At 35.8% G+C, this 23,211-nt stretch overlaps 1 protein-coding gene across 1 annotated transcript; it reads right to left on the reverse strand.

Annotated features, from left to right (window-relative positions):
- Positions 1–58: 58 nt before the first annotated feature.
- Positions 59–21,374, reverse strand: LOC138702684 (uncharacterized). The gene is made up of 4 exons (XM_069830010.1): positions 21,089–21,374; positions 12,308–12,403; positions 8,114–8,379; positions 59–793 (listed from the first exon to the last, which is right to left on the reverse strand). Exons 1-4 carry the CDS (start codon positions 21,335–21,337, stop codon positions 448–450), a joined length of 957 nt encoding a protein of 318 aa, XP_069686111.1. The 5' UTR covers positions 21,338–21,374; the 3' UTR covers positions 59–447.
- Between the last annotated feature and the right edge of the window lie 1,837 nt (positions 21,375–23,211).

The raw sequence follows: 23,211 nt of genomic DNA on the forward strand, positions 1-23,211 counted from the left end.
TTCAAGAAGTTACTATGCTTTAAATTATCAGTAAAATTACATGGATATATACTTCATGGTATAAAATTCTACTTCTTTCTACAATTTTGAAAATATTACTTCCTTTATTAACATGACTTGAATTTTTGAAATATTACTAATAATATAGAATATATTTTTAAACGATTACTATGAATAACATTTTGTGGATATGACGTCAATCACATTGTCTAAAATTAATGTAAAATAATCAAAACATTTACGATTTAATTAACCTTAAACCCTATCGACTTAAACTCAAACCTCTCATTTAAAATAACGAAATAAAATAAATATCGCAATAGTCTCGCAGTATTTCAATGTCCGAAATTCATTAAAATTCTTTCCTCCCTGTGTACAAAGCTTCCAAGATTCTAAATAAGGAACAAAGATACTAGAACATTTTGATCGTGTAGGAAAACAAACTTCTCACGCAGAATCGATACTAGACATCGAAGAGGATTGCCTTGTGACGCGTCTTGGCATGTCTTCGTACTGCGTACTCCTCTTCCTGCCTTTCACCGTAGGTTTCCTCAGTTCAAGTTCTCTGCGTCCTGGCGAAGTGCTGGTACTGGCTAGCGGTTCTCCTGCGAAGAACACCGGATCATAGGACGGTTCCCGAGTCCCTGAGCGTGCCTCGTCTTCAGCTGGCTCAGATGTTGTGCTGATTTCTTGTTGAATTTGATCTCTTGTTCCAAGAAATGAATCCGGGCTTATGTTGTCTGAGATGGTTTGCTCCGGTTCTTGAGTTCGCTCAAGGAAATGAGATCTCCAACTAATAGAAAAAAGAAAGACATTTTACTCATTCAAAAAAGATGGTTGTTATGGTGTATGAAAACTAGAAAAAAATACCTGAAATTTGATTGCCATAGATTTGGCCCTAATGACAGGAGCTTTTGAAATCTTTTGTAATGAATAAAGGAACGTCTGGCCGCAGTATAAGAAGAATCAGTAGGGACAACTCTTGTTGGCACCTTTGATGTTGTTGCTACTAAATTCAAGCTCAGTAAGGTCTAGTTCTCAATGAATCCAACTATGTCGCTAGTATCAAACCACTATCAAAATATTAGTAAAATATTTATTTATTTATTTTATTGGTCAGTAATACGAATAATCTTGTATGTATATTATCTATCATTAATATTATGTCGCTAGGAAGTCAAAATACTTATATCCATTGTTGTTGTTGTTGTTGTTTTCTAATGCCAGGCGTTTGACAATAAAGTCATTTGACCTCTTGCACTCCAATATTTTTCAAAGATATTATCATGGTCAGCCACTGACGCACAGATTTTGAGGTGTTTCGAATCCATTTCTTGGTTTGAGTTGCACAATGGGCAGTTAGGGGACTGATATATTCCAATTCTATGCAGGTGTTTGGCCAAACAGTCATGGTCTGTTGCTAATCTAAATGCAGCTACAGACTATTTTCGTGGCTGCAAAAGGGTATCTGTCGGATACAGGGGGGAGAGCCATTAATCCTTCCCATTGAAGGCCTTAAGGAACCAACCTGGACAAATACCCAATGTCCCATCCCTACCTTCCCGTGGTGCAGCTGTTAGTAAGCATAATTTTACAAGCTGAACTAAAGGGAGGGGCTACACATCAATTAGCACTGGTCAGCTTGAGTTAATGACTGAATTTGGTATAATTTTCCTCTATTCAATACCTAATTCCCTCTTTACCCTTTGCTATCCAGTCCTCTGACTGAACTCTTACTTTCTTCGACCCCGACGGCATTAGAGCATTCGAGGCCTAGGGGTTCATTTCACTTTCCTTCCTCCTCTTCCTACTTTTCTGTTCCTAGTGCTGACCTGCTATGGCACTAAAATCGTCCTCCAGTGGCTTAAGGAGGGAAAGCTCGTGATCAACAAGATCTCCCAGCTAGGTCCAATGGACCCGTCGGCCAACAGCAGGTGTGGTCCTCCAGACATTCTGGGGGTTGTGTGTGAATGAAGTAGCCACCAAAACGTTAAAATATGGTGTTCACTTAAATCGACTACAACTTGCCATTTGCATTTATATCCATTGTTGACGTTTATGTTCGCACTTCACCGCAACGGACGCCATGATGCATTATGTTATACTTGGATCAATTTTACCAACATAACCCTCAAACAGTGACTTGAACGTTAGCGTCAATTAGTGAATATTTTCATGATGATTGCATATGGAAGTAATTATTATTACGGTTATTGCCATTCCTTGCCTCATGTCTTTAAAATCTTTAAAAGATGAGTAATGAATGTTTGTGCGAGATCGTGCGTATTTGTTTGTTTTCCGCACAGAACCAATACGCGGTAAGTGTGAAATACCACATTCAGTATTCCCAACGTAACACATATAACAATTTCCCTCTTCTTACCGCTTAAGCGCGACATTCATTTTACTGCTTTAGGCTTTTAACATATTATTTTTAGAGACGTTTAACATAGTAATAATTATAAATTGGAAACTTACCACTGCAATTTCACCTAAATTGCAATGTTAATTATTGTTTTTAAATATTTACAAAAATTAAGTAAAGTCTACTACTCCACGAAACTTATTGCATTCCTGATACAAGTAACATTAAGGAAGCCGTGAAAAAATCAACAAGATTCCAGATGCCGATGTTATTACTGCAATATGTTATATAAATAATATTGTTAAAATATTAAAATGAAAAATAAATCATTACATAACCTTACCGTTTGTTTTAAGTTCGTATTTATAGACTGGGGGAAAAAAAAGACAGACGTATATCACGGCCTGCTGGAGTATAGTAAACACAGAATAGTAATAATAGATATTTTGGTTTTCCGAAGTTGCCGTCATTAAACAGAAACTAACATGGAGATTTCATTGCAACTAATTAGAAATTCGTCTTTCAGGTATGTAATAAACGATCTTCGCACAAAATAATGTACGATACACGAGCGGTACGTTTGTTTTCATGTTCTCGGAAATTAAAAAAGCTCAACTACGTTTCGCTTTTTCAATCTTTTCCTCGACCATGAAAACGTCAACATACCGCTCTTGTAACGTATATTACTATTTCAGTTAATATTAAATTATGCCAGCCCTGTCGTAGATGGAGATCCATCTGGTGGAGGTTCCAGATAATACACCCGGTTTCGTGACATGCGCACTCAGAATTTGTTCCCACGAAATGGCTTAGGTGTCTTTACTGTATGTTCTCTATACTGTGGTCTGACTACTGAATGGACCTGGAAGGTTTGTTATGTACTTCGTTGTAAGTCAGAAAATAATTTAAACATTTTAAATACACTAAAAGACAAAAGAAATTTGGGACATTTGAATTTTATTTTGTATTTAATATGTCACCAATATGTTTTAAGTGATGATTAATTTAATTATATGGTTATGAAAGTAATATAGACTGAAAACAAAAATGATTATGACTCCATACCACCAACAATAATTACCAACAATAACATCACAATCTAGATTTGAACAAAATTTTGCTTATGCAGAGTGTGAAAACATTGGGCATTTTTGTTGGTAAATGTTGGTGTTACGAAGTCATGTTCATTTTCTTTTTTTGTATAGTAAGATTATCTTATTAAGGTGAGGAAGAGGTGAAATTTTCGAACAAAACTGAAGAAAAAGATGAAAATTTGATTTTTTTTTTCCATTTTTATTAACTTTATTTTCATATTCCGATGTTAGTTTTTGATTTTGTGCCCTTTAAAAGTATGAAATTAAAACCAAGATAATTGCATTACTATATTACTTCCATAATAAACTAATACTTATCATTATTTATATACCTTCTCTGAACATATAAATAAAAAGTAATATTGAAAATTTCTTACAATATGGTGCATGGAGCATTTTATATCAAACGATATAAAGTTTTATAAAATTATTAATATTTACAGAACTATTGTACTTAGAAAGTTGAAAATTGGTATGTCCATTACTAATAACATACTTAGTATCCATGATCAATTTCAAACAAATCGGATAAATTTTGTGGATTTTGAAATATTCACCTCTGCCTTCCCTTAATCACTATTTAAAACATATTTGTGACTCATTAAATACATTTACAAAGTAAAATTCAAGTGTCCCAAATTTTTTGTCCGCCAGTGTATGTTTTTAGATTCATTGAATTGGTGCAATTATAGGAGGAGTTATGGGGCATGGGAGGCACTGCCTCCAAAACTTGTCTGAACTTTTATTAATGTTGGAAAATATTAAATTCAAATTATTTTTCTTGCTTTTGTTTATTATTAAGTTTCTGTGCTCAAATTGACGAATTGATGTCTTCAGATTATGTATCTGAACTGTAATATTTATTTTAAATTTCTGAATACATAATAATTTCTATACCTCATTTTGAGGACTGGAAGCACTGTAATGTTTCTTTTGTAACATCCTGTATTCATATGTTAGAAGTCTGCAGGTGTTCAGGCCGCCACTTGGAGAAATATGAATAACATACTGCACAACAATGCAGAAAAAAGAAAAGTGATCCCGGTATAATGTGTAAACTTAAAGACGAGATTAAATAAAATAATTAGGGTGCTATTCATAGCAGTGGCGGCTCCTGCATATTTCTTAAGAGGAGGAAAGAAATTAACAGCACTAAATGACAACTTCTTGAATGAAACATGCTACAAATTAACCTACATGCATACATGTGAGACCTGGTTGTGTTGGGGTTGGCCTTCCCTTCTGTATAGCAATAATCTGTTCTTGTAAACTGAGTTTCCTAAATTGTCCAAAATATATTATGATTTCACTTCCATTCATTGTTGAATGATTGCACAAATTAACAATTACAAGGAAATTCACAACCTCGTAGCATTTTTCGAGCACACTACAGCATCACACGTGTTGGAAGAGACTAGCTACTAACTCGTAACCGGAACCGTTTTACGGAAATGGAAATGGGAATGGGAAATAATCTGAGGAAAGCGAGAACACTGCACCCAACCACGTGGTCTGTGTTGCCACATGTACATTTTACAAGTTCAGTATCACATGCTTTTGAAGAATGTCAGTTCTTGTAAAGTCATACTATCATTATTGTTCAAAGCTGCCGGTGGCCGATTAATTTTTTATGTTAAAAATGATGTAGTTTGGAGTACCTACTTTCAGTTTCAAATATATTTGTACAAAACTAACAACTTGGCTGTTGCCCTGTCTAGTAAACAATAAATAGAAGTGAATTTCAGGGGTCAACTACGTAAAACTACTTCCTCTTTGTTTTACATAAACCCGACTTTAACTTTCAAATATCCACGAAAGTTTCAAACCATGAATAGTAGCCTATATAAAGTGCAATGAATAATATTTTTGATTTATAATTTAAAAAAAAAAGTTTACATGGTGTCTTTCATAGCGTTGCGTTAAAACTGTTTTTGTTGTGTCTCCTCCTAGATGTGTTATAGTCCGGTTGAATGCAGCATCGTTAGATGGCAGCGGTAGCGAGCTTGCTGCACGACCAGTCGGTTTCTATTTCCCGCCCAGAGGAGGATCTCCTCACTCTCCATTCATTTACTTGCTTTAAAACTCTGGTTCTTTCTCTGGCCGCTAGTGCGCTGTTGTCTATGTGTGTTAACTGCAGTAGAGGAGGAATGGAGTGCCTCTCCTCTACACAGACAATCTCGCATCTTTCTTACATTTTTCTACAGCACATGAGCGCGCGTCGTTTAAAACTCGATCAACCGAGTCTTTCTTATAGCTGTGAACTTAAAAATTATCCAATCTTCCTCGAATTTCAAAGCACATATTTTATTTGGTATTTACTTTCAAAAGAAGAAAATGTGAGGAGGACGTTCCTCCCTTCCCTCCCCCGAGGAACCGCCACTGATTCATAGACATTTCGCAGCAAGCGCTACGAGCATACTAAGCTAGCCCCGGCTATCCACTGGTTACTTGTACAGAATTCAAATCATATCCTATCGCTAACACTGGTTTATGAATACGAAAAACGCTGATAATCCACCGAAATCCCGCGCTAAAAATATCTATGAATACGGCCCTTAGAGTTTACATTTCATATGATATCTTCAGAAAGGTAAACTTCATTATAAAAAAGTTTCTGTTAGCACTGTTACGTAGTTTAATTGATGTATGCATGCGTTTCTGTACGAGAGAGAAAAAGAGGGAGATTGTTTTAAGTTATGCCCTATTATAATTTGTAGTAGACCTACAGTTCAAGCCCTGTACAACTTGGTCCGAAACATCGCGGATATGGATGTAACACTGTAAGAAATATGCTACCCTCGAAAATACCATTATTAAATTATCATATTCCGATATACGGTCACGCTATAACGGGGGGAGGAGGAAGTAAATGATGTCCCTCATAACCCCGTCATATGGGGATTCTATGGTTTTGCTCTGCCCCCCCCCCCCCCAAAGAAACGGTTCTCTCTCCGCCAATGGAAACAATTGAAATTAGGGTTATGAAATCTTCAGGATATGTTAACATATACATTATAGTCTCAATAATGCACTTTTTTTTAATTATCTTTAAACAATATAATGTTTGTTAGTTTTTAGGAGGGATAAATAGTTTTTGAATGACGGAGCCCTAATACAAAAATAATGGCTATATTAAATGATATTTTATGGTTTATCCTTAGAGTTCTCTGGAGGTAGGTTGTTGAAATTGTATTACCATCAGAACTTTAGCACACGTCTTAGGATTCTGTGAACAGGGATTGCTCTTGAGGAACTCTAGATATCATCTTGTAAGATCCAAAATTGCTGCCGCATTAAGAAATAAGGGCTGGATAGTAGAAGAAGAAATCTCCTGTCCTGGGTCAACGAGACGAGTAGATATTTTAGTGTACAATGCTGACACTAAACAGGGCATCATTGTGGGTCCACGATACGTTTTGAAGTAGAATGTCATCAGTCAGCCGAGGTCCACCTTGAGAAGAAGTCGATCTATGAGCCTGCAGTCAACTATTTCAAGCTGAAATATGCCTTAATTCACGTTGAGGTATTCGGCTTGCTCATAAGTGCTCGAGGGACTATACCAGCTTTTTTCGAAGAATTTCGACGGCAGTTTGCTCTGCCAACATCTCTGAGGGATGACATTGTGATAATTGTGTTAAAAAAATCCTGCCAAATCCTAATTAATCACATGATGCCACATTAATAGCAATTGTAATTTTTCTCACCCTTTTCTTCGTTTCCCTTATTTAAAATTTAATATCTATGTTTACATATGTATAATAATTTTTTTGAGGTGCTAGTCATGATAATATCTTTGAAAAATATTGGAGTGCAAGAGGTCAAATGACTTTATTGTCAAACGCCTGGCATTAGAAAACAACAACAACAACAACAATTTTTTTTAGTTATACTGAGTCCGTAAGGGCTAACCTCAATGGGGGGGGCAGTTTACTATTATTATTATAGAAAATGAATAAACTGTATCAACGTACAGTGTTGTAATAATAATAATAATAATAATAATAATAATAATAATAATAATAATAATAATAATAATCTAAGAAAATACTTTCAAAACTTAAACATTAATTTCTAGCTTACAATACAGAAGGTAATTAAACAGAAAAACGTCACCTTATTCAACACAAAAGTTTCAAAAAGCTACCTTCATTGATACCAAATCTATGGCAATCTGATTTCAGTTTTTTTTCTAATTTTTCATACACCGTAACCACCATCTTTTTTAAAGTAATGTGTTATTTCACCATATTCTCAGAGATTTCCCATCTTATTTCGTCAATGCCAATCCCTTTAAACATTTAATGATAGTTTAAATGACGACATTCTTCCATCATTAAAACTATTCTTAACTGTTTATTACAATTTTAGACGGTTTTTAGTTACATCTATCTGCTGTTAAAACACGCTAATTTAATTATTTCCAATGTAGCAATACAAAATAACAACGTTGGTTTCTATGGTAACCTGGTATAATGACAAATGACTAGCACTTTAATATTCATTTCCGTTCAGTTTTGTAACTTGTTCGATTTTCTTAATATTTCAAATTTTTTAGTTGTTCCTTAGACAATTTTGATGTGTGTATTTAACAACAGAAACACTCCCCCATCCTGCAAAATTATTATTTTTTCATTCGAACCTTTTTCCTACTCACCGGTTGAATTTCTCCCTTATATAAGCCAGCATTGGTGTCAACTTGATCAAGGTATGGCTTGCGTAAGGCGCGGACATCTTGGCAAACGTAGCGAGGTTGTCCAACGAGATCGCGAAAGCCAGGGCGAGAGTGGCAAAGATTATGGACACCAGCAAGCTCAGATTCTCTGGCTTCATGTTGAAGATCATGGGGGTTTTGTGTGGAATTTTATGGACGGCCAGGGCATTCCACCAAGATCTCTCATTTGTACGCCACACATCCTCTGGCTGAAACACGTGTGTTCAATGCATTTTTCAGTATTGAAAATATTCCATGCAATGGAGTCTGGCTACTAACCGACATAAAGTCTGCATATTCCCAGATAAGCTCGGGATCGATTTTTTGCAGATGACATTTTTTTTTTTCATTTTATACTGTAACTTTTATAATGACAAAATAAAATAAAAAGTATCACGACCATAATAAATATTTTCTCATACATTTTACAGGGTGTCTATAAAAAAGTCCTACTTTCAGAAAAATATAATTCAAATCCTATGGTACATTATGATGCAGAAAGTGTCAGTGTTTTGTTGACATTATAGTGACTCGATATGAGCGCCGTTTGTGTTGTGATAAATAACGACGCGATATTCGAACTCCTGCCAGAATTTGGATAACATGTCAGCTGTCACCATGGCTGCGGTTTCTTCAATCCTCATTTGCAGTTCGCGTAGGTTACATGGAAAAAAAGGCACAAAGTCACTGTCCTTTATGTAACTCTACAAGGAAAAATCATAAGTTGTTAAATCAGGGGAACGCGAGGGTCTTGTCATAAAGGGATTGTGTTCATTTCCCATTCGCTTTATCAAAATTCTGGAACTGCGTGATTGAGGTACTAGGCACAAACTTGACGGCACTCTACAGTCCAAAAAAAAGCGATTCATTTGCGTAGCACACGATTCCTGTCGAATTGCAGAACTCAAAATGTTTTCTCTGTGTCGAAAATGCGATTGTTGCGTACAGCACGATTGCGGATAACTGGGTAACTGCAATGCAAACAAAATAAAACCAGATGACGTTTTCTTACACATGACACCTGATTTAGCTTCATACAGAGTGATTCAAGAGGACTTACCGTCCCTTACGGAGCTTATTTACAAAGACATTCTGAGTAAAAAAGTCATATAAACATTTGTCCTAATCTCAATATTTTCAGAGCTACACTAATTTGAAATTGTTTGTAAAATACCATTATTCTTTAGTTAAGGGTAAAAGAATATTACAGATAAAGAATGAACTATTCAGGAGTATCATTTACTTAATTAGCTAAAATTCTGAAGCTAAAAATGTGTTGTGAATTCCATAGTTGCTTCGTACAGATTTTTTTTTTCGATTTTTAAATACAAGATTACATTTTCTTAAGCATTTACCACAACAATTGTTACAAATCACGCCATTCTTGTAAATTCTTTAATACTGTAGATTAGAATACATAATTAAACTATAAACAATCAAGGTCCTAAATTCGTATGATTTGTAACAATTTCTGTGATAAGTGCGTAAGAATTTTTAGTTAAAAATTGAAAAACAAAATCTGTACAAACCAACTGACAACACATTTTTAGCTTCAGAACACTAGCCAATTAAAGAAATGATAGTTCTGAATAGTTCATTCTCTATTAAATTTTAAATATTCTTTTACCCTTGAAACTAAAAAAAAAGTATTTTACAAACAACTTCAAATTAGTGTAACCCTAGATCATAATATATCCAGATTGATCTGCGTTATAGGCTTTGACGGTAACAACTTTTGTCAGGTTTACTATGCTGCCATCTAGTTGTTACATAAGGAGTCACGTCATGACTCCCATTTGAATTGCATTAGCGACTGTACTGCCATCTCGTGTTCGTTTACGGCGGACGGGTGGCGAGCCTGGCGGTTTTCTCTTCAAAGTGCAACCGATTTTAATATAGGAATGATCAATCTATATGTGATCTGGGATATAAGTTTGAAAATATTGAGATTAGGATAAATGTTTATATTACATTTTTTGCTCAAAATGTCTTCGGAAATAAGCTCCGTAAGAGACGATAAATCCTCGTGGATCACCCTGTATATTTACCAGGAAGTGCGATATAAGTTACTGAGAGTGATACTTTCGTTATAGACACACAGTACTGTATAATATATAGTCAATTTCGCGATGTTTTTAAATTACAGATACTCTTTAGCTCATACATGACTACTTATCACAACTTTATTTTTACATCTTGCTGTAGATTGTTAACGGAACATTTAAATGTTTTGCTGGAAGAAGTAACATTACACCTCATTCATAGTCTGTGGTTCATGCATGATGGGACACAGCCTCATTTTTCTCTTGCTGCTAGAACGATAAATTCGATGGTATTCAGGCAAAGGGAGTTAAGTCATTTTTTGTGCAAATGGAGTTTTGTTCCCTAAGTGAATACATAAGTTAAATTCTACAAGTGGGTGTGAAAAAAAAAGAATAGGCCTACTAGCATTTGACGTCTTTTATTTGTGTAGAAAGTTATTTGCAACAAGAGTCCAAAGTTTTATTTCCATTTATATCGAAACTCATTCTTATGACTTATTTCCCTTTACTCAAAAAAAAAAAATCTATCGGATTGTAAAACAGCCATTTCCTATCTTTTAATTCATTAGATTTTTATTTATGGGGACATTTAAGAGTAATTTGTTTATTCAAGACTTATTCAGAGGGGCTGAGGGGTTAGCGATCCCGAGTTCGATTCCCGGTCAGGACGAGTTGCCTGGGTGAGTTTTTTTCGGGGTTTTTCCCTCACTCCTATGGATGAATATCAGGTAACTTTATCAGGCGATTGGAACCCACTCGTCTTCGCCACTTCCTTTCCTTTCCTCCCCATCATCCTTTCCTCATCATCCCGTTTCTGGTTTTTCAGATCTTTCTACCGGCGGTCTCCCGGAACTACTGGCTCTCTTGACCGGCCTCCGTGGAATATAGTTCAGCGATGTTGAACGGCTTCTGCAATGACACCCGAGGCGGACCTATTCGGGGGAGGAGTTTCGTCTCGGACCGACAGGGGGGCCTTGGGGGAAGTTGCCGAAGCAGGAATGGTATATGGATTTCTGATAGCTGTAGGAACCGGTCGTTAGAGAGTCATGTGGTTGAGTTGCGCGTAGGGGATCTATGGCACGCAACTCATTCCATATCGAGGGTTAGCGCAACAGATCTCAACAAGTTGCAGTGCTGGGCCGTCCGTGCCCCCTCACTTAAATTCCCTTCCATTCCATATTCAGAAGATTTAAATTCTTAACCAAAATGTTCAAGAAGGATATCAGCAAATACAAAAGACAACCGAAATATGAAAGGGAGTAAAACAGTCCGTAATGCGGCGCTTAGAACGTCTGAATTGGAACTCATGGTGTACATTTTGAGCATTATCTGTAGAGTTATGCATGAATTTTGTAATAAAAATGTAAAAATAAAGTTGTAATAACAAGGAAATATATGAAGTAAAAAAATGCCTATAATTAAAAACATACGGAAATTGGCTATATGTATATGCAATTCTTTGCTAGTTTTTAGTTCATTTATCCATTCCCCAAATGTTTCCCGCATATTGTTTAATAACCTCTATAATACTAATTTACAGTATAAGAGAGTAAGATTAGATTTTATCCGCGAGTGGAAAGTTTAGCCCCCGAGACGAAACCGAGGGTGATACTTTCTACAGCGCATAAAATCTGTTTAGTCTCGTGTGTTATACGGTATTTTATTCATTACTAGTACAGTGAAACTTCCCTTAACGGACACTTCCCAATAGCGGACTCCTCTCAATAGCGGACATCTTAAAATTTAAAATATGTTCAATATTAAAAGCTTTTCCTTCATCCTGTTACCTGCAGATAAAGAGGTGCGATTTAAGAAACCGCAGGTGCTATTTAGGATACTAGTTGCCTAAATGGCACCACTGACATGTGTTTCGAAAATGTCATTTTAATTGAAAAATATTAAATAAAATTCAAGGATTCTTTTTTACATGAAAGGTAAATCTTCTGGGAATGTATCTCTTTAAAGGAATGCAGAAAATAAAAACTGTATTGTTCAATAAAAATTATAAACGCTAATGTGGTGCGATATAGGCAACCTTACCCTACATTTTTTAGACAACTTCGCAATGTTTAGAACGGTAACATCCAGATCTTACCTCATGGCATAAACCCCAAATTGTGAGATAGATGAATTGTTGGAAACCGCACCATATCTGGAAGTTAATATTCACAATCACCCAATACAAGAGTCCCTGTAAAGAACAAGATCACAAAAGTAATAACATTTCGTATCTCTATTTCCTTAGTACTCCATAGAATTTTAATCATTCTCAATATCTTTTATATTGACAATGGAAGAAGGAAAAATGGAGGAGAAACTATTAAATGGTGCGTTATCACGTGTAGTGACAATGAAAGAAGGGAAATTGGAGGAGAAACTATTAAAAGGTACGTTATCACGCGTAGTGACAATGAAAGAAGGGAAATTGGAGGAGAAACTATTAAAAGGTACGCTATCACGCGTAGTGACAATGAAAGAAGGGAAATTGGAGGAGAAACTATTAAAAGGTACGTTATCACACGTAGTGACAATGAAAGAAGGAAAATTGGAGGAGAAACTATTAAAAGGTACGTTATCACACGTAGTGACAATGAAAGAAGGGAAATTGGAGGAGAAACTATTAAAAGGTACGTTATCACACGTAGTGACAATGAAAGAAGGGAAATTGGAGGAGAAACTATTAAAAGGTACGTTATCACCAGACATCGGATTCTAGGGCAAATGCCTATTTTGTTTCTTTAGGAGAAAAGTAAAAATAATTATTAATATTTGTGTTTCATGGAAATTGAAAGGTATTCAAAGAGTTTTATAGTGCCCTAAAATGCCCTAAAACGGTTATTAGAGCCTAATTTGTTAATATTCGCCTAAAAATGCCTAACTCACTGTAAAGTTTCGCATTTTACTCTTACTTTTTATAATTTATACATGCATTCACTGCGAAATTTAAGGCATTTAAAAAGTGGAAAGTTTGCTTCACACCGGCCATGAAACCATTGATAAAGGAAACAAAATGTTTTGAATCTCACGACACTCGCAATAGATTTCACCGAATTTAACATGTTTGGAGGCATAAATGCCGACAAAGAACCAACCTTAGTTTTGAAGCAGGCAACAATCACAACATGTGCTGCTACCGATTCAGAGATATTCTATATTATAAAAATGACTGTTTTCGGTCTGAAACCGATTAGCTGTACTGCCCTTCAGAGTGTCATAAAATCACAATTTTTGGAGAAAGAGTGTTTTTGAAATATTTATGAAAAGTCGTAAAACTGCGAATTAATAGGGTAAACCATTACAAAATATTTAAAAGAAAGGCCCTCCTAGTGTTAACACTACCAGGAAATGCAACAATAAGTGGAACTTTGTATTTTTGTCCAATTGAATCTCAATAACAACGGTTCATTTGAATGCTCGTTAACAGTTGCTCTTTCCCTCACCTTATTTGTGTTGAGAAGTTTTGAGCGGTAGGACGTTTTCCTGTGAAGTTTAACGCGATAATGCCGAAAAATATAAGTGCAAAATCTACATTGATCCGGCAATGGCTAACAGAATATTCAGAATTCACTTATGATGGAAAAATAATATTCTGCAAGATTTGTGGCAAACAGGCATGTAACAATAGTTGAAATATATAAATTCTATTAATTTTAATGAGTAGGCCTATAATATTTATACATTGACTGAGCTATCCTGAGGTATAATTCTTTTTAAGACCACTACACTTTAACCTTTTAAATTCCGATAGTTAAAGTATTTGCAGGTCATTAAAATTTTGATTGTTCGAGCCCACTAACTTTGTGATAGAAATACGGCAATACAACAATTAGGATTTTATTTTAATTCAGTTTACTTTACATTTTTAGATTTCGCAAGAAAAGAAGTGCCACCTAAAGCAGCTTGTGCAAGGAGCGGCTCATAAGGCTAAAGCTCAGCAGAAAAATCAACTGCAACAAACTTTACTAACACAGCCTACTTCATCCAATCTCAGCAGCAATTTCTATGCTGATTTAACCAGAGCGTTTGTTGCTGCTAACATTCCCTGGAATGCAATTGAAAATCCGGTTTTAAGACAGTTTTTACAAAAATACTGCAAACAAAATATCCCATCTGAGTCGACCCTAAGAAAAAATTACTTAGACAGAATATACAATGAAACTTTAGCTTCCATTCGGGAGGATATAGGTGATTCTTACATATGGGTCTCTGTGGATGAAACCTCAGATCCTATGAATAGGTATATAGCAAATATGGTAGTAGGAAAACTTAGTCCTGATGGACCTTCGATTCCACACCTCGTATGTGTTAAGGAACTTTCGAAAGTGAATAGCCAAGCCATTGCTTATTTTGTAAATAAAGGCCTACAGTCTTTATACTCAGGTAATATAGATGATTCTAAAGTTCTGTTGTTTTGTACTGATGCTGCCTCATACATGGTTGCTGCAGCTCCACTTCTTAAAACATTTTATCCTAACCTCACGCATGTAACCTGTCTAGCACATGGCCTTCACAGGGTTTCTGAAACAATCCGGAATGAATTTCCTCTTGCCAATTCGTTTATTTCTAACACAAAAAAATGTCTTTGTAAAGCCCCATCCAGGATTTCAATATTCAGAGAGAACTTTCCAGATATCCCACTCCCACCTCAGCCGGTTGTTACATGATGGGGAACCTGGATTCAGTCAGTGGTGTATTATTCTAAGTATTTTAAAGAAGCGGTCACAGTTATTGATAAATTACCTGAAACTGATAGTGCAGCGTGTGTGAAAGCAGTGAAAGATTGTCTGAATGACTCACGAGTGAAAAACGATATTGCCTACATAACATCAAACTTTTCTTTCATACCTGCAAGCATTGAACAATTAGAACGTGAAAAACAATCTCTTTGTAGCCAAATAGAAATAGTAAAGGAAGCTCAAGTGAACATACATCCTGCTTTGGGCGAAACTGGGAAAAAAGTTAAAAATAAGTGGGACAACGTATTAAATAAGAATGTAGGATTTTCATTGTTGAAAAAAGTATCAATACTGATATCGGGGTAAAGTGTAAATGTTCCAGTAAATATTGATGTTTCTATTGTACCTAATTTAAAATTTGCGCCTCTCACATCAGTTTCGGTTGAAAGAAGTTTTTCTGCTTTCAAAATGATTCTCAGTGACAAAAGGCAAAGGTTAACTGTGGAGAATTTAGAAAAAATTCTGGTGGTGTACTGTGCAGATAATTATAATAAAGTCTGAGCATGGAACTGAATTTCAATAACTTAAAATGAGTAATCTTGATATCAATAATCATTATTTCATTAGTTTCAATATATTAAATTTATGCAGCTCTGTTTATAAATATAATGTAGTATTCTTTTTTAATGTTTAAACATACTTTTTTGTGCGAATTTTAGAGTATAACTAAAAATTTCAGTGAAAGAAATAAGTATGATACCTTGATGTGCCTAAAATGCCTATTTTCATTAAAATAGAGCCTAATTTTACAAATTTTGAGCTTATTTTAGGCGCCTAAAACTGCAGTTTTTAGTGCCTAAAAATCCGATGTCTAGTTATCACACGTAGTGACAATGAAATAAGGGAAATTGGAGGAGAAACTATTAAAAGGTGCGTTATCACGCGTAGTGACAATGAAAGAAGGGAAATTGGAGGAGAAACTATTAAAAGGTACGCTATCACGCGTAGTGACAATGTAAGAAGGGAAATTGGAGGAGAAACTATTAAAAGGTACGCTATCACGCGTAGTGACAATGAAAGAAGGGAAATTGGAGGAGAAACTATTAAAAGGTACGTTATCACGCGTAGTGACAATGAAATAAGGGAAATTGGAGGAGAAACTATTAAAAGGTAAATTATCACGCGTAGTGACAATGGAAGAAGGGAAATTGGAGGAGAAACTATTAGAAGGTAAATTATCACGCGTAGTGACAATGGAAGAAGGGAAATTGGAGGAGAAACTATTAAAAGGTACGCTATCACGCGTAGTGACAATGAAAGAAGGGAAATTGGAGGAGAAACTATTAAAAGGTACGTTATTACGTGTAGTGACAATGAAATGAGGGAAATTGGAGGAGAAACTATTAAAAGGTAAATTATCACGCGTAGTGACAATGGAAGAAGGGAAATTGGAGGAGAAACTATTAAAAGGTGCGTTATCACGCGTAGTGACAATGAAATAAGGGAAATTGGAGGAGAAACTATTAAAAGGTAAATTATCACGCGTAGTGACAATAGAAGAAGGGAAATTGGAGGAGAAACTATTAAAAGGTACGCTATCACGCGTAGTGACAATGAAATAAGGGAAATTGGAGGAGAAACTATTAAAAGGTACGCTATCACGCGTAGTGACAATGAAATAAGGGAAATTGGAGGGGAAACTATTAAAAGGTACGCTATCACGCGTAGTGACAATGTAAGAAGAGAAATTGGAGGAGAAACTATTAAAAGGTACGCTATCACGCGTAGTGACAATGTAAGAAGGGAAATTGGAGGAGAAATTATTAAAAGGTACGCTATCACGCGTAGTGACAATGAAAGAAGGGAAATTGGAGGAGAAACTATTAAAAGGTACGCTATCACGCGTAGTGACAATGTAAGAAGGGAAATTGGAGGAGAAACTATTAAAAGGTACGCTATCACGCGTAGTGACAATGAAATAAGGGAAATTGGAGGGGAAACTATTAAAAGGTACGCTATCACGCGTAGTGACAATGTAAGAAGAGAAATTGGAGGAGAAACTATTAAAAGGTACGCTATCACGCGTAGTGACAATGTAAGAAGGGAAATTGGAGGAGAAATTATTAAAAGGTACGCTATCACGCGTAGTGACAATGAAAGAAGGGAAATTGGAGGAGAAACTATTAAAAGGTACGCTATCACTCGTAGTGACAATGTAAGAAGGGAAATTGGAGGAGAAACTATTAAAAGGTACGCTATCACGCGTAGTGACAATGTAAGAAGGGAAATTGGAGGAGAAATTATTAAAAGGTACGCTATCACGCGTAGTGACAATGAAAGAAGGGAAATTGGAGGAGAAACTATTAAAAGGTACGCTATCACACGTAGTGACAATGAAAGAAGGGAAATTGGAGGAGAAACTATTAAAAGGTACGCTATCACGCGTAGTGACAATGAAAGAAGGGAAATTGGAGGAGAAACTATTAAAAGGTACGCTATCACACGTAGTGACAATGAAAGAAGGGAAATTGGAGGAGAAACTATTAAAAGGTACGCTATCACGCGTAGTGACAATGAAAGAAGGGAAATTGGAGGAGAAACTATTAAAAGGTACGCTATCACGCGTAGTGACAATGAAAGAAGGGAAATTGGAGGAGAAACTATTAAAAGGTACGCTATCACGCGTCCTTGCAATGGGATTCGGGGCAGAGTGGAAATGTTTAGCCTATGTGAGCTCCAAACCTATTCGCCACTTGTCTCATTTCGATTCTCATCGTTCCGTTCAAGAAACATGAGAAAATTTTGAAGTGGAAAAGTCGAAAATCTACCTTATATCTACCATAAGGAGGGAAAAATGTCGCAAGCACGACTGAAGAGTAGCAGGATTTAGTCGCCGAGGATGTTGAAAGCCTGTGCACAAGAGTAGTGAGAGGGGGCATCACTATCCTCGCTAGCCTTTGCAGTAGATGAGTGATGCTGGCCCTGAAGTACCCAAGGCGCCACACGAAAAACCAAGGCTCTGATTTATGAAGGCTTTAATTTTGAAATTGCCGAAATTTATGTGGGAAACTAGATGGTCCTTTCTTTTAGAGCTAATCTCGCCGTACCTTGACTCTTTAGTAAAACCAAGGCGTAGCTCAGTCGACTAAGCGCTTGCCTTCCGATCCGGATTTGCGCTCGTGCGCGGGTTCGATTCTCTCTTGAACTGATTACCTGGTTGTGTTTTCCCGAGGTTTTCACCAACCGTAAGGCAAATGTCAGGTAATCTGTGGCGAATCGTAGGCCTCATCTCGCCAAATACCATTTCGCTATCACCAATCCCATCGAGAAAAATTATCATTAAATAACCAACTTAAGAAAACCATGGGAAACCGCAAGCAGAATGAGGTATCTCTATTTTTGAGAACAGTCATTGCCTATGGGACAATTCTGTTCTGTCACCACTACTATTCACTATTTACGTAAATGACATCCCCTCGACTCTACAGCACTGTAAGCATCCCTCTACGCAGACGATTTACAAATCTATATCCATACAACACCTGACTTACTCAATGACGCAATACAAAATCTTAACGAGGACCTTGAATCTATATCTGCATGGGCCAGAAAGTTTGGTTTGACTCTCAATATGCAAGAAATCACAAGCAATCGCAGTGGGACATCAACGTCTATTATGCAATATTGCTCCTGCTCTTCCAGTCAAGTTAAACGACACAATAATCCCTTTTGCTCCCTGTGTTAAAAACCTTGGAGTTTACTTTGATACGCATTTAAACTGGAATAACCAAGTAACCCATATTACCAAAAAAGTGTTATCCATACTAAATTCCTTAAACAGCATTCGAAAATTCCTTCCGCTATCACTCAAGAAAATACTAGTGGAAACACTAGTAATGCCCCACTTCGATTATTGTGATTTTCTACTGACTGACCTCAATGTCAACCAGTCGCAAAGATTACAACGTGTTCATAATTCTTGTGTTCGCTTCATCTGCGATGTCCGCGCTGACCACATTACCCCATTCTTCCAAACTCTAAACTGGCTACGGCTTAACGAACGTAGAAATTTTCATTCTCATGTTCTCCTTTTCCAAGTCCTTCACACTTCTACACCTACCTACCTTGCCTCCCGTTTCAGTTACCTGTCATCATATCATAATCTCTTCACACGCACGCAAAATAGCCGCATACTAGCCATACCAACACTTAAGACATCATCGTATTCATCATCATACACAATCTCGCTCTCGCGCTTGTGGAATACCCTACCCAGTGACATCAGAGACTGTCGGAATTTAGTAGCGTTCAAAAGCAAGCTTATTAAGCATTTTCTTACTGCTTAGAGTAGGTTTAATTTTTACTTAATCAATAAAAGAAATGCTTCTCTCTTCTTAACTTTTACAATAAACTGTCTAGCTTTTATTAATCAGTTAATCTTTTAGTACTTTGATTTTTATTGTATTTGTAAATTTAATATTAATTGTAATTATAATTGTAATTGTATTCTTAATATTGTAGTTGTAATCCCTTGGTAGAGGGGAAGAGAAGGCCTGATGGCCTTATCTCTACCAATAAATAAATAAATAAAATAAATAATAAAATATCGTGGACTTACTGGAAAAAGTTGGTAACTGCTACATAGAAAAGCAATGAGATTTACCAACTTTTTCCTGTAAGCTCGATAACGAGAGAAAGAGTGGATATTCTAACCCAAAGGAAAAGGAATGTGTATCCCTTCCTTAAAGAGTGGTTGGGAATCAGACATATTTGCCAGCCTCTTCTGAATATAAATGATTCTGTCGCGTTGAATGCTGGGCTAGCAAGGAAACTGGGTCCAGCCTCGTCAACCCATCCCAAAATTAGAGAATGTGTGGGCATGAAGGATAGGATCCTTGGTGTGTTATGTATTTAAATAACATCCCAGAATGTAATTTACACGACAGAGGATGTCGAAATGATTCTGGGATAAGATGAGTTGAAGATCGGTACTGATTCTGAGATTTGAACAGGCAATATTATTTTCAGCTTCTTAGATCGCTTCCGATGCTGTATTTCAGGTGGCCAGAGACAGAGTTCAGCTCCGAAAGCTCGAATATGATAAGGTAAGTGCCTAAGCAGTGATTATTCTTAAGGAGAGACGTAGATAAAAATACCAAATTTCAAAACATCATTAATAGGTATCTTCTAATGTGTTGCACCTAAAACTATTAAATTTTGCATATTAATTTGTAATTGTGTGGTAATGGTCTGTAATTTTCTTTTTCAGATTTTTTTGCATCCAGGTTTTAATTTTTTTAATTTAAGAAAATCATGCATTACTATGCATATGTATCTTTTCTGTGGAAAATGTTTAATGAACTAACCTAATGAAATAAGAGAACACAAATATTATAATATACAAGATTATGCAGAGATCTTTCCACATCCTTTTCATTTTATTTCTTATAAAATACTTAATTTTGACAAAGAATTGAATTACAAATCAGTTTTCTTTGTAATGTAAAAAATAAAAGAGAAGATATTTCAGAATTCTTTTGCAAGATAAATTGAATCTACTCAACAGAAGCAACCATGCAATGTTTCGTTAAATTACCTCAAATGGTTCCTGAGAAAACGGTACATAAGAATTGAAAAATGTAAACTACGAGAAAATGAGGACAAAGTTGAACATTGTCTTCAGAATCTCATGCTTCTTGCATGCTTTAAAAATTGTCTATATCCATGATCAGGTCCGAATTTGGTCCTCAAATTCTGAGGGAAGGTTCTTGAATGTATGCACTATTAAATGAGACAATAATTATTTTTTCATCATGTTGACCTACATCTCCGCTTAAGATGGGTTAAGGGGACCTGGTTGGGTTTTTTCCAAGGTTTTCCCCACTTTATGGCAAATGCCAGGTAATCTGTTGGCGAATCCTCGGCCTCATTACACTACATCTTGCCAAAAAAAAAATTGTAATCTTGTAAAATTTTGGCTTGTTTCTCATCTCAAAGCTTCATTGCTAATGATGGAATACAATAAATTAAATAAAAAATAAATTAAAAAAAACGTCAAGATCATCAGAATTGGCAACTGGGAATGACAAGATGGTGTTGAGTTGTGTGGAACCGCACATACAAACAATAAAATCTACTCTTAAACTTTCCCTAAGTTGCCAATTTAAAATTGTAAAAAATATTTAAAACACACTTCTTACCGTAAGTAAATAATTCATCCAACGTGAACTGAACAGTTGATTGACGCTGTTGATTCTTGTCCTGCATAAATAGGATATTACTGCCGCTATGTATATAAAGCAAGGTATACAATGAATGTATTCTGATCCAAAAAGAAGCTTGATAAACATCAGTGCTAGTTTGCCGTTAAACAAGATCATTCTTGTGGGACATATCTGAAGATCAGTTAAATGAAACTGAAATCCTGCCAATAAGTCAACTGCTCCCATTTTAGTCAGCAATGTGATGGTATGAAGTCCATTTCTAGATAATTTATAACAAAATATTGTTATTCAGATGTTTTCCTTGGCAACTGCACACCACATAATATTACATTTTATTTTCCCAAAAATGTCTTTACTCCTAGCGTTCTTTTGTTTCGCACATGGCCTTCGAAAATTTAAACAGCAGCCAGTTTCTTGTTAGCTTAATAATGTCTGTAGATAATCTAATCTAATCTTCAGAAAAAGGTTTACTTGAAAGTCAATTAGTAAAATTTTGCCTCAAAGTGTTTCTCGGCGTTGTAAACTTGTTAATTTGTCATAAGAGTTCATGTATTGTATTATTAAGTGCTGCATGAATTATATCATGTATTATGTAATGTAGTCTTGTAGAAAATATTAGCTATTGTAATTTATTTGACGCTTTAAATAAGTTTAGGGTAACTTATATAAAAATTATAGTATTATCACAGACTAACGCGTTGAATCTATTACGAGAGTCAATTCATCCCAAAGTGTATCTAGTATATACTATCTGTTATGATGAGAGTGTTCTTTTGATGTCAGAATGAATCGCTGATTAATTTGTCAATATCCATTTTCAAATCATAAACATATTTGTAAGAAAGTAACTAAATAGCGAAAGAAATTAAGAAGGTGCGAAATATTTGGCTTTTCACACTGTGTCGCAATTTATAACAAAGCTTTAGCAAACTATAATTTAAGAAAAAGAAGTAGTACCGATATCTACAGTACAATAGAATGTCTGACTCTGCAAGAATGGAGACGGTTATTCAATATGCTTAAACCAATACTGAACATGTCATATTGCAAGATTACTGCTTGGTTGGATTACTTTCCGAGGTTTTTCTCACCTGTAAAGCGAATGTCAGATAATTCATAGTAAATCCTTGGTCGCATCTCCCCAAATACCATCTCGATATCATAAACTCCATCGACGCTAAGTAACCTAGTAGCTGATACAGCATTGTTAAAAATTTCAACTTAGAAGAATGATATTGTTAAACTCTGGTTGCTATATATCCCTCACAATCATACTTACTTACAAATGGCTTTTAACGAACCCGGAGGTTCATTGCCGCCCTCACATAAGCCCGCCTTTGGTCCCTATCTTGTGCAAGATTAATCCAGTCTCTATCATCATATCCCACCTCCCTCAAATCCATTTTAATATTATCCTCCCATCTACGTCTCGGCCTCCCCGAATGTCTTTTTACTTCCGGTTTCCCAACTAACACTCTATATGCATTTCTGGATTCGCCCATACCTGCTACATGCCCTTCCCATCTCAAACGTCTGGATCTAATGTTCCTAATTATGTCAGGTGAAGAATACAATGCCTGCAGTTCTGTGTTGTGTAACTGTGTAACTTTCTCCATTCTCTTGTAACTTCATCCCTCTTAGCCCCAAATATTTTCCTAAGAACCTTATTCTCAAACACCCTTAACCTATGTTCCTCTCTCAAAGTGAGAGTCCGAGTTTCACAACCATACAGAACAACCAGTAATATAACTGTTTTATAAATTCTAACTTCCAGATTTTTTGACAGAAGACTAGATGACAAAAGCTTCTCAACCGAATAATAACACACATTTCCCATATTTATTCTGCGTTTCATTTCCTCCCGAGTGTCATTTATATTTGTTACTGTTGCTCCAAGATATTTGAATTTTTCCACCTCTTCAAAGGATAACTCTCCAATTTTTATATTTCCATTTCGTACAATATTCTCGTCACGAGACATAATCATATACTTTGTCTTTTCGGGGTTTACTTCCAAACCTATATCTTTACTTGCTTCAAGTAAAATTCCCGTATTTTCCCTAATCATTTGTGGATTTTCTCCTAACATATTTACGTCA

The sequence above is a fragment of the Periplaneta americana genome, chromosome 7 (genome assembly GCF_040183065.1).
Source record: "Periplaneta americana isolate PAMFEO1 chromosome 7, P.americana_PAMFEO1_priV1, whole genome shotgun sequence".
NCBI lineage: Eukaryota > Metazoa > Arthropoda > Insecta > Blattodea > Blattidae > Periplaneta > Periplaneta americana.